Source organism: Buteo buteo, chromosome 3 (genome assembly GCF_964188355.1).
Source record: "Buteo buteo chromosome 3, bButBut1.hap1.1, whole genome shotgun sequence".
NCBI classification, from domain to species: domain Eukaryota; kingdom Metazoa; phylum Chordata; class Aves; order Accipitriformes; family Accipitridae; genus Buteo; species Buteo buteo.
In genome coordinates, this window is record NC_134173.1 from 58,707,922 (window position 1) to 58,728,691 (window position 20,770).

At 38.3% G+C, this 20,770-nt stretch overlaps 1 protein-coding gene across 2 annotated transcripts in view; it reads right to left on the reverse strand.

The window, feature by feature from the left end:
- Positions 1–1,380: 1,380 nt before the first annotated feature.
- RSPO2 (R-spondin 2) overlaps positions 1,381–20,770 on the reverse strand; it is a 110,389-nt gene continuing 90,999 nt past the window's right edge. For both annotated transcript variants that reach the window (XM_075024379.1, XM_075024378.1), the window contains exon 5: positions 1,381–3,498. In XM_075024379.1, coding sequence (XP_074880480.1) covers positions 3,389–3,498 — 110 coding nt within the window. In that variant the 3' untranslated portion in view covers positions 1,381–3,388. The remainder of the gene's footprint in view (positions 3,499–20,770) is intronic.

The following is a 20,770-nucleotide window of genomic DNA, read 5'->3' on the forward strand; positions in this document are numbered from 1 at the left end:
TTTGTCCCTGGTCAGTTACCTACCAGAAAAGACAACCTTTACAAGCTTGCTTCTGATCAAATTTAATGGAAATAAGAGGCTTAATGGGCATAGGCTGTTTTCATGATATCCAGCTTTGACAACCTGATCTTCTTCACTTTACCAAGAAATAGTATCTGTTTGAACATCTTGATGCAGTAGCATAAACCAGTCCTCTGCCAGAGCTGTCCCCAGTTCTTGAAGCATCCCAGCAGAAGTATGAAAGCTACTGTTGTGAGGATCACCTCTGGAATCCCGAAATGGAGTAGTCCAGGAGAGGTTGGACCTCCTCTACTCAGCACTCAGGAGGCCACCACTGAGGTACTGTGCCTGGTTTGGGATACTCTGTATGAGAGAGGAATGGACTAAGTCCACTGGAGGGTCACTAAAGTAGGGGGCTGGAGCACAAAACATCCAAGGAGAGGCCAAAGACACTGTGGGTCTTTCACCTGGAGAAGAGGAGGCTAAAGGGAAATCTAGCAGCAGCCTTCAGCGACCTGATCAGGGCTTACAGAGAAGACTGAGCTCAACTCTTCTCAGAGGTGCACAGCAAAAAGACAAGGGCCAATGTACACAAATTACAGCAACAAACATTCCCTGTGAAGGTCATCAAACATGGCAACACAGACTAGAGAGGCTGTGAAATCCTCCACCTCAGGTAGATTTGATATAACTTCAAGGTTACCCCTGTTTCAAGCAGAGAGTGGGACTAGATGATCTCTCAAGGTCATAGAATCATAGAATGTCTCAAGTTGGAAGGGACCCATAAGGATCATCAAGTCCAACTCCCTGCTTCTCACAGGACTACATAAAACTAAACCATATGACTAAGAGCATTATCCAGACGCTCCTTGAACTCTGACAGGCTTAGTGCTGTGACCATGTCCCTGGGCAGCCTGTTCCAGTGACCGACCACCCTCTCAGTGAAGAACCTTTTCCTAATGACCAAGGAATGGTCCTTTGTAACCTCAGGAGAAGTATGATCCTACAAAAACCCCAGTGCTATGAATACATTGATAGGATCCACCATACAAAGGCAAGATAAAAACAGATATCTAGGACAAAGAAGAAACTATACGAAGCCACTTCTACTTAGAGATGACTTTCTTGCATCTACGCTCTCAAGGAAACTCTGAATATGAAGGTGACTGGGACAAGAGAAATCAATGTATATCTAATGTACAAAGCCTTTTCAAACGTGTTGTTGAGTGTCAACAAAATAGTTGTTTGGAAAACCCTCAAATTTTCCACTCCAATAGGAGAAAATCTGCATCCACACACCTTCTCCAATTCTTCTATGTGTATGCCATTCCAAAGGAACACACTCTTTGAATTAAAAAGCACCAAAAATATTTTACTCAGAAGCTTGTGACATCATTTTATTGTATTTTGTAGCATTCTTTCCACGACATGCCTAATACAATATTTGTAACCACTACTAGAAGGATTGTATAAGGGCTTTCACTGCACTTACAGCCAAATTTGATAACCAGTAAGCAAACAGGCAGCTACAGTTCTTATTGTCTTTTTTTTTTCTTTTAAGTGAGCATTTGATGTCCAAAATAACAGCCCAGGATCAGAACAATCTTACTGTCCTTAACATTATTATGTTCTAGGTAAATATGAACATATTCAAAATGAAAGATGGTGAAAACATCATGGTTAACTGGAAGTCCACAAGCGGTTTCATGGAACATTCATATGTGCCTAACTACCACACATTTTTGTAGCAACACTTGTCCTAGCTAAATATGTATATATTTGTGCTTACAGATGCTTTTTTCCCCTAGTTTATTTGTAAAGCATATAACCCATAAAACTAAGACTGAGATTTGTGGGATTTTTCGAAAGTATATGTCAAAAAAAGTTCTGCACGGGTCTGGGGTCTGTTTTACCTTTTCCTTGCTTTGGGTAGGTCATATGCAATTTTTAGTCCTAGATCTGGAATAACTTCTCTAAGTGACAGCACAAATGACAGCCATTTTAGCATAGGCTTTTCCCAGCAGATATTAAAAAAATCTCCTTGAATGCAAGCCCAATAATGCTGGATTACCAAATTACACATCCTGAGCCATTTTAACTTCCTACACAGAAAATTCTCTCCACCCCTCCCCAAAAAACACCCAAAACAAACACCAGATGCAGATTAAATTTGCTAAACTTCCACAAATAACTGGCAACACCGGGACACTGGTGTTTGCTATACTTTTGAATGACTGAACTCACATCGCTTTTTCTTTTATTTCTCCCCTATTCAGGAATTTGTTTGCTGTATCTGACTGGACCAGGACTAACAGAAATAAAACACTGTGGATTATATTTGAAAAAAACTACACATACAATCTTAGATACCAAGAACTTCCCATGTCATTTCTCTCCTGACACTCAAAAAAATCTATCATCGTGCCTCTTCTTAAAAAAGTTACACTTCTTTTTTTCTGAGACAAATACACTGCGGCTGAGATAGTAGTACAGAATAGCAGAAAAGATTTGTGGTTTACTACTCTGGCAAGTATACTTCAGAGCTGACACTCCATTGCGAGCGTCAGTACAAGGTAGTTTAGCCATCTGAATGTGCTTTACAAATGAGAAAAAAAATCCAGTTTGTAACTATTGAGAAATATGAGAAGATACTTAAAACATAGTAAAAAGTAAACATTTACTGGGTTATTTTAAAGTATATTACTAGAACCAACAGGACATAACTTTAAACATGTATAAAGTATTATACATAAAAATGCATAGATGTACAGTAAATATGTTCATTTATATGTAGACAGATTAATATGTACACATAGGGTCTGTTGTGCTTCTGTAAGTCTAAGCAGTAATTCCTGTGGTATATTATCTTAAAGCAGTTTTATTACACAACTGTTTCAATGTAGCAGGTGCTAAGAACAATGTACATTAACGCTATGTAGGTAAGTCATATCCATTTACTCTTGAAATGTACAAATATAGGAAACAAAGGCCATAAATGCAATAGTACCTACACCTCCAAGACTTCCTTTTTTTTTTTATTTAAATATGCACAAGTCCGCCTAATGGTGATACATAGGTTTCTTTCCTGCTTCCCTTCTGTGTCATCATGTTGACCAGGCACTCAGGACAAATCTTTGACATACTTCAGCACCACTTTCACTGATTCAACTCAGTGCACTCCTGACCTTGAAGTCTTCAGGTCAAAAATGAGAGGAAAAAAATAAAATAAAAAATATATAAATAAAACAAACAAGCTTGTGGGCTTTTTTTTCACAAGTTATTTGCCACCAATACTGTCAAAGCAGCTGAATTGTAGTGCATCCATGGGCAGGAGCATATAGCAGCTTTTGTGCACTTCGCAAAAAATATATTAAAGAAAATCAAGTCTTTACTGGCTTGTTTTATCTGTCGCTAAAAAGATGCTGTGCTGCTTCTGAGCCCTTTCCATCAAATTCTTCTTCTTCTTTTTCTTGTCCTTTGTTTTTGTTGGCCTTCTCCCTAAAAAAAAGGAAAAACAAATAATATCAATGAGTCAACTAAGTAAAGAATACAGAAGTGATATTAGACTGTAGCTGAAAAACTCAGTGGCACGGAAATTGTCGATGGGGACTGCAAAGGTAATGCTGGTTAGTGAGCTTCGATCATCAGTGAGAACAGAAGTTCTCAAAGCGATACAGGAGGAAGCAGGATCCCTGACTGTCATCACTTGTCCACAGGCACAATTTTGCTGGTGTGAGTAACCACGTTGATGTAGGTCTCACTTCAGCAGGGTAACTCACACAAGCAACGTTACGCAAGTGCCTGGGGCCCTGAGCCAAACAAGTACATAGACTCCTAACTCACTGAAAGCTGGATACATGCCTTGGACCCTTACGTAAATTTGCTTGAATGAGTAATCCTATTTATGTCAAGTCCAATACATCCGTGATTTCAATGAGAAATTAGGCATTACAGCCCAAGTATTTGGTTGGATGTCATCCTACATGCTTTGGCAGAAACAGTGTCGCCTCTGCGAAGAACTGTTGTTATTGCTTATTAGCACACTGTGCTTAATTCTCACAGCGTATTACTATGCAGAAACAAAAATTTCATTACACGCTTCTTACTATTGGAAGTTCACTGAAAAATAACCAAAATTGAGAAATCAGGATCAATGCAGGAAAAAAAATTCTCAGGCTCCGGTGATGGGAAAGTTTTTCCTGTTCAGCTCTAATAATAAATCAGTGCCTTTTGATTATCTCAGCAAAGATACCATGGCCTGAAAAAATTCTAGATACAAAGGCCCTCATTCAGTAATGTATTACCTTTTAAGTATATGCTTAAACCCTATCAAGTCTAGTAGGATTTAAGGAGATGACTGAATGCTGTCTGGAGTGACAACAGTCTGGGTTTTCTTGGCAGTATCATATATTGAAATATGTGATCAACGGTAATAAATTAAGGTTATTAATCTCTAGAGGTGCCAACTTCGTAAACTTTCAGGAGAACTAAACGAACTTAAGAGAACAGTAAAAGGAAATTCAAGTAGCAGACAACATAAAAATGTGAAAATGCATTTCTCATCTACATTGTCAGTACATTATTAGTTGGGAGAAATGTTTGCCAGTCTGGCTGTGCCTTACTTCCGTATTGTTTCTTAGTTAAAAAGGCCCAAACCAGTATGAAGCATTTTTCCCTATTTGATAATAACACTGAACAAATCTGATTCTAAAATTATAAAAATTTATGATTCATTAAAAATATAGGGTTATATACTTCAGATTACATATTTTTAATATGCTGTCTAGGCTACTATTCTCTCAGAATTACTGGAATACTTGTTTATAAAATAGGACAGGACATTAAGGTAATGAGCACATGAGTTTAGTCCATATTAAAATCAGAAGGGTCCTTGGAGTTTACTTCTGCTTCTCATTAACGTCTGGCATTAATGCAAAAATGGCATTTTGCCATTTTTAAATCTAGTTAATCCTACACAGTAAAACCTCAGTCCAACCAATCATTAATCAAAGCAGCTTTTAAGTTAAAACTCTTTAGTAACACTGTATCTAATGACTTGGCACACCTAATGAGGTCAGACAGAAGGAATACTTGACACAAAGTGGCATTACAAGATGGTTTGAATTACAGAAATTTCCATATCAAAATTTTATTATGTGATTCTACTAGTTGGTACATAGTAACGCATCAGAACGGAGATGAATGTATAGTTCAACACTGTGTTCTGACTTGCACCTTAAATATTCTAACTTTTTTAACCCAAATCTTCAAAATATTTTTTAAGGAAGGAGTAGATGAGGGGAAACAATTTGAAATGAGTGACCAATGTTGCTGGTCAATTGATTCTCAGAACACCAGCAGAATCAATTAGAGCTTTATTGGAGTTATGCTATCCTGTTTGCTCAGTGATCTTACTTTCTGAGCTTTTTCACTGTACATACCAATTAGAAAAAGAAATATAAACTCTAGTGAGTGACTCATCTAGTTTTCTCTACAACCTCCTCCAGAGAACTAGAGTAAATGTTTACTGTAAGTTTAAGGTAGTGAAAGATCCTATGATTTTTCCTCTGAAAACTCTGAGATGCACAGGTAAAATGACACACAACCCACTTGGTATCTTTGTCTAAGCCTTACATAATAGCTCCTGTAACACAAGCATCAAATCAAATTGCCAGCACGCTCCCCATACAATATCCTTAAAATAGAAAGGAACTGGAGTAGATTTCAGTGATTTGACATGTCATTGTGCAACAAACACATTACAGTGCTCTGCAGCAATCATCTCCATACTTGCTTTTGCCCCAAGGCACACCAAAAGCAAATTACCTTCTTTTACATGTGCCATGAAATAGCAACTCATGTGGAGGCAGTACCACTGAGGTGTTGATACCTGATAATTTGTTCTCCTGTTAGTGAACTCTTTGGCTGCTCACTATATTTCCACGTGCCCTGTTATACAGAATAAGTTTCATTATTTTCAGGACAATATTAAACCACACAGAGAAAAACCAGACAGCTGGTGATGCTAAGAGTCCCAAATTCCAACTGTCATTTTAACCAGAAAACTGAATATAAAAGGTATTTCTTGGCTAACCATCAGTTCCCATATTGTTACTAGAATGCAACAGACACTAGCAAGAAAAAAGTGACTATAAAGACTAGAGAGTTCAAACAAAGTATGCTGCTGAAGTCCCCACGCGTGAGAACTTTTATTAAATTCAGATTTCAATTACAGCGCTTGTTTTGTCAGCAGAAGCACAGTGAACAGAAGTAACTTCTGAGTATGTTGCTACAGATGTCTTTTGAAGAACATGATGTTTATGATACGGAAAGTAAATCCTCAAAGAAGGTCTGGGAGCCAAACTCCCAGTTCCCCAACTGGAGGGCAGTGGGGCAAAGACGGCCCACGGAGGATGCTCCCCCAGGGCTGGGACAGCAGTGGCTCCCTCCGCCCTGTGCCATGGGTCGGGTGTGGAGAACCTCGTCCGCAGGGAGCCTTGCACGGCCCCCCCATGCCTTGCCATGCTCGCTGCTCCCGAGAGCAAGAGCCCGGACCCCCAGCCACCTCTCCGTAGGAAGCAGCAGGGCTCTGCCATGCTCGGCTTTGCTGGGGCAGTTGAAAAGGAGTGGGTTTTTAGCCGCGGTGTATCATAGCCCAGAACATGCTGTTGCACACAGAAGGCAATCCCTGGCTGAAGCAAAGAAGGAGGGAAAGCAAAAGGACTCTGCCTCTCTAGAGGGGTTTTACTGCTATCAATAACAGGTTATAGTATTACTGCACAGGACAGAAAGTGACAATATCTGAGATATTAAGTCTGATCCACCTAGCCTATAAACACCTCCTGCTCAGCAACAGCACCCAAGTGAGCAAATCGTCCAGCGCAGCCACCTGGGATCCGCAGCCAGCACCACTCTTTAAGCGACCTTACATCCTTCCGAGTGACAACTCGCCTGCTTGTCATCTGGCAGATAGCCAGGCGCCTCGCTTCTGCTTTCCAAGCCACAGGCCTCCACCTCAGGTCTCATCTTCAGTCTTTATTTTAGGCCTGCAGACAATCTGTTTTTGAAAGCCTTTGGTGTTAACAGCAATGGGAGCAAATATAAATAGTCCATGCAAAGAGCAGGATATCTGAGCACTGTTTAGGTTACTGTACTCCTGTTTTTATTTTGATTGCACTTTCCCAAGCATACTAACTAACTAACTTTTCTTTGAAACACACTTTTTATCTCTGACTGTCTAAAAAAGGGCTTCTCAATTTTTATTATCAGAGTCAGCTCTGAACATAATTTAGAGAATTTGTTTAATACTCTATAAAGAAGTCGTATGTATACACTGAAATGTATAGCACCTAAGAAAGATCTGAAACTTGGCTAGATCCGGTGTTCAATTATCTAGCAAATAAAAGCCTTAAAAGCTTATCTATGATTCTGTATCTCATATTTCTCCACAAGTTATATTACAGAAGCAAGAGTGCCAAAGCCATTCATTCAAACCCTTTATTGTAATGTTATAAAATTCAGTTTTGCTATTTGCTTTATAAATTAGCAACGAGTAAGTCCTAATTTTCTAAGTAACTTATCCCAACGGTTGGTATCTTTACAGTATTATTCATTAAACTTTTGTTTGGACCACTTGGTTCTGGTAGATAGATGGGCAACTAATACACTATGCAATGAAACATTATTGTTGGCTAAGAATGTACCACAACTTCTAATGGTATGATAACATATAGGTAATGGTACAATAACATATAGGTAATAATGCAATTCCAACATGAATTCCTGAAAAAAACATTAATTATGCTAATATACACAGCAATTGTCTGAACACCAGCAAGTAACAGCTACAAAAATAATTATTTAACTTGGCTCCTGCTGGATTATTTTTCTTCCTTTTTTGTATCATTTTACCAGTGTTGCTCCTACGGCTGCTGCATGCTGGTATATTAGAGACTTGTGGTCAGTACTCTGGTTTGTCTCATACCTTGAGCTGAAAGGTGTTTGGAAATACTGCATGTTCCTTCTGGATGGACCCACCTGGTCAATTCAGGATACATACTAGCTGGTTCAGAACGAGACCTCGTCACCTTCTGTCAGCTGCAAAGGCAGCTTTCTCCACACAGAGTTTGGGCAGCAGATTCCTAACAGTCAGGGCACTCCAGTTCTCCAGAACTAAAATGCAGCAAATGTATTCACAGAGACTCTGAGCCACTTTGCTCAAGATCCTTGGCTCCAACAGACAGCATCAGTTCAGTATCTGAACTGTCCTTCATCTGCTGTATAAATACTGTTGTATGTACTGCTCTTCTAACAAAATCTGTCCATTGCTAGTTTCAACAGACGGAGGACACACAGTACATATCCACACGAGGGCAGCAAGGATTTAAATTTAAAACATTTAATAAAAGAAAAAAAAAGCAACAACTATCTGAAGCTTTATTTCATAGTGTAGTTCCCTCACAAATTTTCAGCGTTCTCACATGCAAATTATTGTTTTAGAGATATCAGAATGTTTAATACTCCCTTCTTTATTTAAAACATTTTTCTCTTCTATTGACGATTACTGAGTAATGGGACTTAGAGGTGTCTGCCTGCTTCCCTGGGTTTTCATACACAGAACTTTCACTGCTAGCAGCAAAGGCACAATGGTGTCCTGGGATACCAGCAGACCTTGCTAAATACACCTTTTAATCTTTTCTTCCCTTTCATTTGTCCTTTTAGGAGGTAAATGTTGCACACCTGTACATCATTCTACTGCTGCAGTTCCATCACAGACCCCACGTGTGGCAGCATCTCATCTGTGTGGTAAGCTAGAAAAGTTATTACACTCAAGTCGTGTCACTGAAGGATGGCAGGCACCAGGGAACTAATGAGAGCAATGGAAAGCTGATAGAGGTACTCGATGATTAACCAGTCAGATCAACGCAAGAGAAAGATGACAGATGTAAGCTTCTGGAGGAGCCCTCTCTGGCAGGACAACTTCTGTCCTACACAGACCAGCAGATGCCTCATCATTTACTCCCCATTTGCACCACACATCAAACTACACATAAACAGTGACTGCAAAAATCCAACCACCAAGCAAACAAAGGATTCGGTCCAGAAATTATTCCCCAGAGGTAATTTATTTCCTGGGGCTTTCAGTCGGGTTAAAAATTTTGGATACTGAAACTGCCAGAGAAATGCACAAATTGTTAACAAATCTTATAAACACACACTCAATAAAAGAAAAAACTTCCCCGCTGCTACAAAGTCAACCTCTTCCCAAAGCACGATTTACAGACCAATGCTGACAAGTGGCCCACAGTAAAAGGATGCAAAGAGCTTTAATAACTTAGCAAACCGCACATCGCGGGCATCTCTACCAATGTCACCTGCTACTGAATTCATGACAGGTTTCCTAAGCCAGTTTGCTGTTGGTTTTTTTTAACATCATCAAATTCAGGCTGAAATTGGCTGTGCTTCATATGTGCTACGGGAGGAATATGACTTGGGGAAAATCAGACAAAGTAAAATAGCCTTTTTGGACAGAGAGTGAAAGACATTGGGACTTGGTGACACTGGAAAAGAAGTAAGAAGGTTGAGGAGATGGGACAGAAAGGGTCAAGTATCAGAAACCAGTTCCTTGTTTTCCTCAGTGAATTTCTAATATCATTTGAAGAAGTCCTGAGAACACATATTTGCCTCTGAAGACAACAGAAGGGATGGTATGATCACATAGAGTACATCAGCTGCCCACAACACCATTTCAAATCCAAAAATACCAGAATTTGTAAAGGTGGGTTAATTAGTGTTTCCAAAGCACTGAAACATGGTAACAAGGGACACCATAGAAACGTAATGAATGATTTTATCATTCTTTCTTCATTTGAAAGGGTTGAATAATGTTGAGCAAATGAGGTCTTAGAACAACTACTGAATAAAAATAGAAAAAGACCATACCATAATCATAGACTTTATCACAACTGATACAAAGAAGGAGCAAATGAAGGCACTTCATCAGCTTTGAAGTGCTTGAGTTTGCAAGCTTACTGGTCTTCTTTTGTACTTTTTGGTGCAATACTAATAGCTAATGGTATAAATAATATGTATTCCTGGCCTAGTGAAATTAATAATAGACTAAGAAAATGAGGTCCTCTATGTAAATGCACAGTTTGATGCTTTTCACACATTCTTGTCTATTTGATGTCAGCTTTCCTGATGAAAATCGGGGAAATTTCTGTCTTGAGTAAACCTTGTAATTTCTACACAAATCATTACAAAAGCACTGGTTGTCCAGAGCTAACTTGCATGATATCTTATTCAGTCCCTGAGAGCCAGAATCCTGATATTTTCTTTTCAACTTAATAATTTCACAACTTTGGGTAAATTATTACATCCTAACCGACACTTAACATTGCATATACTTGGTGTTTGTATACACCGGGCATCAGCTACTAGATGAAAGCTAATTTAAAAGAATAAAAGAATCATTCCTCAACTAAAAGAAATCTTAGTTTATCTTATCCCAAGTTTCTGTATCTTAATCCCACTAGCTTTTTTTGTTTTGACACATCCACTAAGAAATGAGAAGTTTTACTATTTAGGGCAAGAATAAGCCAAGCAAAGTACTCTTTTTCTCCCAAAGTACGTATCTACTTTTCATCTGGCCTGAACACAAACTAACTAAGCAATACTAAAATCTGATGTTCTTTCCTTCTGGACAATACTGAGTATCATCAGACATTGTCATCTGTTTAAGAAATACTGATTCCTCCACAAAGAATGGAATTTACGTGTCACAGCCTATTGAGTGTTCAGTGGAATTTTTCCTCAACTTTAGGGCAAATTCACTGGGAAAAGAGTCATCTTACATTGCTGATATGCAGTCCATTTCCCACAGTGCAGTTTTCCAATGTATACAGTAGATGGCAGTGAGATATTAACTGAAAACTGGCTTGCACTTCCATCATTTCAAAGAATATTAATTTTTCTTTGTAGAAGTACCCATTACTCTGCCTAGAACATAAGCCATTCTATTCATTAATGTATATAAAAAGTGCAAAAATAAAAATTCACACATACACACTCAGAGAAGAAAGCAAAAGAAAGCATACTAGGGGAAGAGGAAAACTAGCACATTCAAGGTGACATGGAAACTCTCAGAAAACTCTGATAGAAGACCTATGTTTAACTGAATAGTACAGATATTTAAATGTTCGGTCCTGTTGTCCTTTCAGTCACAGTTGTGTGAAAACAAGTGGGTCTCCATTGCAGCCAAAATGTTTATCTGATGCAAATTTAGCTCAGAATTCAAATGATATGAGTATCAATTGCATGCAGGGTACTCACTATTCTTACCTTAGTCAACACCATGTCAGATCAGATGCTTTGCAAGCAGAGCCAAGCAAAATATTTCCAATGAAAGGTTTGGGTTTGTTTATTTTCCTTCCTTTCACAGTGCAATATAAAGCAAATTTCAAAATAATAAAAAAATATATTTATACACAGTCAAGAGTATGCATACATATGTAAATATATTTTAACTCTATAGGCAACGATTATCGCTAAGAACTAGTTGGCTTTGAACTTCTCTAGGTTTGATTGGACACCAATCTGACTTAAAACTCTCTGTCCAGTATTTCAAAACAGATTCTTTATTTGTCTTCCATTTCTCTTTTTTCTAGCCAATTTAATTAATTTGATTTTTATCTCACCATATAGGAAATAGAATATAAATTCTATTGAGACAACATTTATTTGTGGCACCTGCGAGGTTTAATTTCATACTGGAAACTGCATCTTGTTCCATTAAGAGTTTCTTAAAGATAGAGAGAGATTATACTGGGCAGTTGATATTTTTTTAGAGTTTTTTTTCTTCTATGAAATCCTATTTACTTGTGAAGGGTTTGGGTTTTTTAATTCTTTTTAGGGATTGTGGTCAAGAACTGAGGAACAATTTTGTTTCAGGACCTTTTTCTTTTTTTCTTTTTGTTAACTGAAACAGCTCAAAAGATAGTTTTAATTATCACTTCTGCCTCTCTTAAGTAATGCACAGGTAATCCTACTGAAGTTCAGTAAGAAAAGAGACTAAATTGAACACCAGACAACAGAATAAAGTATGATCCAGCAGGAAGACTCCGACTGAATAACAACTGAAAGTGAAGATGAATGTATTATTTCTAATAATATGATGTAAAATTATTACCTCAGTCTGCTCATCAGGAATGATGTACCAGATTAACTGCTGCACCTGCATTGCTTGCAGGTATTCATTTGATTTGTACTTGAGAAGGTGCTGAAACAGAAGGTATTCATACTGCCTACCTAAATTTGGTCAGGTTAGTCTCTGTTTATCCGTAACTACATTGGTGTATACTGTGTACACTTTTCCCTTCTCCCCAGACATTTTTCTGGCGCAGCAAGATGAAGCACACGCACTTGTTTTCTTCACCAAACCCACACTCAGAACTTTTACTATCTGTGCTATGGTCACGATGGAGTCGCTGTCTTGCTTTTCCAGTTAGGTTATTATCTTTTCTGATATTTCCCCTCTGCTGATAGAGTGTGACATACTCTTTATTCCTAGTGATCTAAATTCAGCTTTCAGGACCTTCTTTTACCTGTACATCCCACACGCTATGGCCACGGACTTCTCCATAGTAATGCTACATCTGCATTACTAAATTAAACAGTGTTAGAGAATACCCCAAGTACTGTACCTCAATCGTCTGTCAGGTTTTGACCTGCTGCAGCCCCTGCCCTTCCCAGGGAGACAGCAGAGGCCAGGGCTGCCCCCTCGGCCATGTCCCTGGCTTGGGAGCTCTAAGCAGAGCAATACAGATGTGGACCAACCTGTGCCACTCAATGCAGCGCCAGATAACACCCCAGCATGTTTAGTTAACTACTATACGGTCACTATCTTTGAGCTATAGCCAGTCAGGATTTAAAAGATGTCCTGAGTTACCTGGCTTTGTCCCTAAACGTATTACAGCAGCTTTCTTGCTGGCTTAAAGAGAAGCATTTTCCCAAGACTGCCTAAGAGCACCTAATACCCATAGCATGCCAGGCTGACTTATGCTGTAACCAGTTAATTCCACATCGTATAGCTACAGGAAGTTTATTCACTATCAGAAGCAGGAGAAAGGACACTTTTCACCTTAAATCTTACTTGTTCCCCAGTCACACATCAGTTTTTCATGGATATTAAAATCAATACTGCACAGCCATTTATAAAAAATGGATACATATGGTATTTGATATGGCATTTTAGCTTGCTAAAGCTTTTGTTTGTGTACTAGTATCATCAAACCACTGTCAGAACTTTAGAAGCAGCTTTATGGCCCATGGAACTTTTTTGGAAGTCTGTTGCTTATATAGAGTCTACTTTACAATGAAGTTAGGAACATAAAATCACCTGACTGGCTTCTGTTAACTATGATCTGGACCAGCTTTCAAAGTTCTGCTATTATTTTTTGAAAAGAAGTGCATGAGGAGCTCTGCAAGGAAGCGAAAAGGCACCAGGGTCACGGTCCCTCCGTAACACAAGTCACGCTGCACCTGAGCCCCTCTGCTGCCTCTGTGGGAAGTGGCAGCACAGCTCTCCTGGGATGTTGATCCTATTTTTTTTCCACTTCAAACACATTATGGAGAGAGCTGTGGAAAGAAACAGGTGGACTAAACGGTGAGTTTCAGCACTCCAGGGAAAAACACGGCTCCCTCCATACCCCAAAACTAGTATTCAGACAGGTACACAACTACCCTACAGTCATCAGCGCATACACAGTGTGTAACTTCTTTGGTCTTAAAGGAGACTTATTCAGAGTAAAATATCAGACACTGACTGTTTCATGCTGCCTAACAGACTTGGCCTGGAACATGAAAGAAAGAGAAGGTGTATGACCATCAGCTATTTGTGTTATTGTCTATTTTATTTTATAAAGTACTGTTAACCCTACTTTCGTTTTCACGCACCATGCGCCTAGAGCTTTGCTGTACCCCTGGCTCCTAGCCTGGCCGTGTTTCTGGCACACAGAGTCTGGAGGGGGGATCTCAAACTCTGAACCATGAAACTGTAAAACCATTCATCGTTAATTTAAAACTACTGAACGCATTTTCTTCAAACTTCCTCGTGGACTTTTTTTCTTTTTTTTCTCAGACTTTTTTTCTGACTTTTTTGAGCAATGTTTGGTTCAACTCTCTGCATAATTCTTGCCACAGGAAAAATTTTGCACCCCAACCCCTACAAAAACCCCACGCAAGCAGCTCTTTAGATGTCCCCGCATTGCTGTGAAATGTTAAGTAAACTTTTTTGACCAACTAGCACTTGAGGCTTGGACATGACAGGAGGAAATATCAGTAAATCAGGATCAAGAACCTAAGATAAACTGAGTTTAAAAGTATCTCTTTTCGGCTTTCCCCAAGTAATGCATAAACAGACCATGGGACCACCACCACTAAACTGGTGTATACCACTCATTAATTTCTTGTTCGCTGGAAAAATAATTTTGCTCAAGGTATCATGAGCCTTTAAAAAATATCATAGTTAGTGGGTTTCAGTGAATGGGTTGGAAAATATTTAATTTTTTTTTTATTGCTGATATTGAGTTATTGATAGGCATTTTTTTCCCTTTTTTTAAAATGTTAATCAGAATACAGTGTAAAACAGCCAAAAGCAGAAAATTCAATCTGATATGCTTGGAGGTTTCCATACTGAAAGAGTCGCATTTGAGGAAATAAATGAGGTGGTTTCAAAGTTATGGTTATTTAAAATGGAAATTCACATAGAAACAAACAATTTATGCTGTACTTTCTCTAAATTTTCTTTAAATTATGCTCTACAACTTTTCCAAATAAAGTCAAGTCTGCATGTAATAGCAGCATTAAATATGTGTCCTATATTTTACTGCAGATGCACATGGGAGCGTAGTAAGGACAAACCACAAGCCAAATAACCTGTGATTTCTCAAAGTTTGTTATTAGACTTAACAACTTAAAGTGTCTTCTTTGCCTCGAAGCCAGGTGAACCAGTTCTTATCTGAAGTTCACTGCATCAAGATTGTCTTAAACCTGCATACCTTTCCAAAGTCTGTAAATTAAATGATAAATACCTAAATAGGAAAATTAGATAATGCATGTCTCTCTAAGAATGCTTACACTTTATATTAATATAATTGAAAACATGTTTTATTCCTTAAAACTTAAGATGATGCAGTGATTGCAAGTGAGAAGTGTGGTCAAGAGAACTTCTAGTGAGATCTCTTGCATAAACATGAGAAATCAAACATTATTCTCATATGCTGTTGAGGTTAATAACTTGTTGGAGAAATGCATCCAGTCTGGATCTGAAGACAAGAGGAGACAGAGGATCCACCACTTCCTCTGGTAATTGTCCCAGCAGTTAATCATTCCACTGCCAGAAATATCTCCCCAATTCCTAACTTAAATTTTAATATCCAGCTATTATTTCTCATTATGCCTTTCTGTCCTAGATCAGACTTTTCTCTTTATGCGTTATAGATAAATCTCTGCTCATCATCTTTCTGAGAAGTTAAACATATGGCAGTCTTTGTGCACCTTTCTTATTTTGTAGCCCTCACATAAAGTTTTTGACTCTGCACAGTTTCCAACTGAACTAGCTGTTCAGTTTTCCAATACCTTCTATAAAATCCAGGTCTCAGACTGGATGTCAGAGTTCTGCTCATACATAGGATAAAATTGATTTCTTGTGCTTTTTCCTTCTGGAAGTTAAACTGCCAAGAATTATATTTGAAATTTTTCTCTCTACTTTGTAGTGGACTCAAGTGATTTCTTCTGAGAAACACTTTTTTAGATGCCATTCCTCATCCTGCAGGTATGCATTCCTTGTCTATAACTCTTTGATCCACCAAGATAACTTTACATTTAACTAAATGAAAATTAATTGTGTTTGAATGGGACCACTTTACAAAGCAACCTGGATTTTTCTTTAGGTTTACTCCAGTGTATTGTTTACCATTATCCTCAGATTATAGCTTTTTTAAAAAAATTTTAATGTAATTGACTGAAACAAATAGCAATGTTTACAGAACCATATTAAGGCCATCATCACTTTTTCCTGGATATCCAGCCAGCACATGCTTTAACTTTACTTTGTGGTAAAGATAAGAAAACTTTATAGATCTATAAAAGTCTGAACATTTTTAAGTATGGTAGTGAGTCCTGCCCATGACTTCTGTGATGCTTCTGTTAGCTTCATTTTATAGCTGCAATTATAAATCCAAAAGGAACTGACTTTCCGGAAGCTTTCCACATATGAATGTACACGCTTAGTCGTCACACAAAGAAATTTTACTTTGAAAGGAATTCTGTTTGGATAAACTTATCTGCTGATGGCATGACAAAACCAAAAAGAACTCAAACCCCAACATTGGCTGTACTTAACCGTATGCCTCTAATAAATTTTACATCAGATGCTGCAATAAGCAAATAATAAAACGTGATCTTTCAGGGGAGTGCCGTACAGCCTAGACTTGTTATTCACCTTCACCATAAAAACATGTCTAGGAAGAGCCATGAGAAGCCTGAATAGAGTGTATTTCCAGAACGAAATCAGTATTACTGCGGTTATGGGGAATGCCCCTTTTCTGGATGCAGCTGGAGCGGCTGACATTTTAGCCCCAGCTACTCCTCGGTGCCCACCACCTGGCAACTACCAGCCGCAGCTCTGCAGGCAGAAGAGGCCGTATTAACGGCTGCTCATCCAACAAAGTACAAAACCGTGCCTGCAGGAAGGCTCAGACTGCCTCCCGTGGTGCTGAAGGCCACCCTGCAGACGGGGCGAGGGCTGCAGGGCTGGTGAGGAGCACCCGCGCGCTCCTTCCCCCAGCCCACCTGCGGGAACACCGACCGTGGGGCAGCGCTGGCTTCGCCTGGAGCAACCACGCAGACTGAACAAAGGCTTACTTGACAATTATTTCACTGAACTGAAGTAAGGCCTTGACAAAAAATTTATCCACATGAGCTGTTTCACATGCTTAAACAGACTAAATAATGAGTATGTATTTCAAACCGAAGTGCACCAGTGTTTAAACACGTATTTAAAACCACGTATTTTTTATATTTAGCACTGCCCTGAAGAACAACAACAAAAACACTTTTTTCCCTTCCCAGAGGTAAGAGACGTTGATTTGCTAGGGGAGTGAATGGTCTGCAGCATCTCTCTTCTGCCACCCTATTGCTGTAGATGCTCTCAGCACCACAGGGGGATGTCTTCCCCCCTCATATATGCAGCAGCTGGACACAGCCTTGGCATCGCTTGATTATAAGAAGTGGTATAACACGGCATCTAATAATACATGTGGAGTGGACACATCAGCTTCTCTTCTTATTCTGATACACATCTGCAAGAAAGACGGCACTCCAATCCCCACCATCAGTTTAAACAACCAGTCTAAACTAAAATGAAAATTGAAGTTTTTTCCTGCATAAAATGTTCTAAAGTATATATTCACTGATAAAGTTGAAGAAAAATGTGTGAATCCTTTCTTAAGGAGAAAAGGAAAAAGAATATATGAAATAAACACAGCATGTAGCTTAAAGGCTACTTGCCATAAAAGGCTTTTCCTGACTGGAAGTTACAGATGTACTTAAAAAACAGATGTACATCAAAGACTGTTGATTAGAAGCACAGAGAGAAGTAATTATCAGTAATTTTTTTCAAAAAAGAAATTCTTTATTCTAATACCAATAAAACCTTAGTATGTACAGAATGATTCTATGGGTTTAATTAACCATATGAAAAATATAAATGTATATGTTATTCCTGTTCCACATCATCACATTCTTATGGCAACTTTGGGTGAGCTTCTGATGGATATGAGATCTTGGCTTCATTATTTTGGGACAGTATTAGCTTAAAGACTTTGCATAACTGAAATTGTTCACGATCTATTGATTTTTTTGCCTAGAAGTGCCTGAGGCTAATAATTCCTTGTGGGCCAGAGGTATTTCCACCAGTAGATATTGAGACCGGCAGTCATAGAGAACCCATCCTGCAGTATGGTACAGTGGGTACAGTAGCACAAACCACAATCCTTGCTAAACTGGTGGCCAGCTGCAAGACCTACATCTTATGAATAAAATAAAAAGAGACAGAGCACAGGTTTGAACATTGCTCTGAAACATGAGCAGGTTTCTGGCATGTTTCTAACCAGTGCCAACTAGTACTTCTCCCAAGAATGGTACGTTCCTATCTGTACATTCTTTGCAGAAGATCAAGAGATGATGAAAGAAACATTTACCTGAACCCTTTAGACCTCACTCATTTCAAATTAGCAGCTGTTTTTCAAGCTGAACAATTTTTACAGTTCTGATTTTAGATGTGTACGTGATAAGCCCCCAGACCGGAATACATGAACCTAAAACACAGACATGCAAGTGCATAACTTTGGCTACGTACTTGGGCTGGCTGATACTGCTTTGAATGCTGAAAGGAAGTATTTATTTGAACCAAGCTCAGCTAAGTGATTATCAGCTTCTCACATTGAAGTACAGTTGATCTCTACTGAATGCTAATTATTTCATCATGTTAGCAAATAGTCATTTCTTGGTCAGTGCCTTCATCACAATCTGTTCCATGTGTTGAATTAACTGTCCTGTAAGATTAATAGTGGGTGACAACTGGATCACTTAGAGTGTGACATACTTATCAAATTAGTTACAAGTATCCACTCAACTGTTTATTTCCTCTACTGAGACAATTAATCCACTAGTATAGCCACCTTCCTTCTCTCTAATTCAGACTGGAAGGTAGCATTTTCTTCCTCTCATTTGCTGACTTCAGGGGATTCCTTTCAAAATCCTGTTTGAATTTATTCTCCTTCCAGTTATGCTTAACACCTTTCAGTTTCCTTCTGTGTAGCTGAATACTTACCTCCCTAATGTTACCCAGTTATTCTTTAAACTTCTTTTCACACATACAGGCTTCGAACATGTGATTTCTGTTGTTGTTAATTTCTGTGTAAATAAACTTTAGATAATAGCTCTTTCCCCAGACCTGATTTCAACAGGAAACATAAAGTACTAATATGCAGTCAAAAAGAAATGTTTGTAATACAGAATAAGTATTTCTCCCTGGTTTGGCTGTCTATGCAGACAATTAAAATCTGCACAATTATATGGATTATTAGTTAGAAATTGCCAGTGTTATAGTTTGTCTCTATCAGAACTATGGAAACATCCTAGTTAAGAGTCACAAAGCAGACTGACTCTCGTATGTCCATGATGAACTTTCATAATGTGCATTAATAGTTATTTACATGTAATTAACTAAATGGAATAATCCTGCCACCTATAAAATAAGCATGACATATAGAAAAAAGAAGTTTTAAAATGCACATTAGGATGTAATATCAATATCATACTGTAAGTTAAAGAGTTATTTATACAGTTAAATTTTCATTGATACACGGTTAGCTTTTCAAAGAAAAATACCTTAGCCATTTGAGTATTCTAGATACTGAAAATAAATTGACCATTTTAAACTACTTACCAGTTTCTGCATGGAGCTACTCAACAGACAAAATACACAGAAACATTTAAGAGTGATTTGTGAGGTAAGAGCAACAAAGCAATCATTCATTGTCAGGAAATGTGTCATTTAGATTAAGTGATCAGAATTGTATTTGTTGGAAACAAATACAATTCTATGATCCTCAAACAATATATTATTTTGAAATCCTTATGACTTAAATTAGATGACTAATTTATTTTTGAAAATCTGGATAAATATACAAGCAAAATCTTTGTGAATCAAGACTTTCCATGCCAAGTCTCAACTGTGAGGGATTTTTTATAAGTAGGAATTCCTGGAAAACATGGTTTATCATAGAAAAACTGGCAAAACTTTCACAGTATTCACTCTAACAGGCGCCACTGTAATGGGCTGCAGATCTATGAATAGGCCAAGAACAGAAGCTAACACTGAACAACACAATATGTTACAAAGTGGGACAATATCTTTTTTTTTTCTTTTGTATATTACAATAGGTGGGATTGATTTCAACCCATAATTTACATAATGAAGAACTTAACTGGCCTGATCTCATAATTTCTCAAAAACATTGTTTTGGTAAGTGATTCTGTTCTGAAACTTCATCTGGCAATGAAAATACGGTCATCGTGGAAGAACTGATTTATTCTCTTCTTACATGCAAGAATTACTGCTTGGGAATATAACTAGGCTTTCAAACAACAGGCCAGATACAACTTACTATTGCTAGCAGAATTTTGTTCATTCCATGCTGCTGATAAGTCTTGAACAATGCACTGACCCTCAAATTTCACAAATATTTAAAAGCTTATGTGTGTAACGTTACGGGCTGAGATAGTCAGCTGGTAGCATCAGAATACAAAAAAAACGAAAGCACCTGCTCTGGGTCAACCAAGGATCCACCCAAACCACTATTGTAACAGTAGCCCAAAACTAACATGGTGGTAACAGTGTAAGAGTAAGACAAAAATATGTACTCCCTTTCACAGGAAACTTCACTACCATGCATGGCCAGCCATACAGAGGCACTTACGATGGTGGGGCTTGCAAACAGGTTTTTACTGGGGAGTGTGTTTTCTGGTAGAACCCTTGTAAGTGAAAGCCCCACTGTCTGCCCTTCTGCCACTCGGTAACTTCTTTGCCACTTCATGATCCCAATCCTGCAAAGCTAGTTAGGATCATGCTACTATGATATTTTGGCTAATTTCTCAGATGAAAATAGATCAGGCCAAGCTTCTTTTGCACAGAAGGGACAGCAGA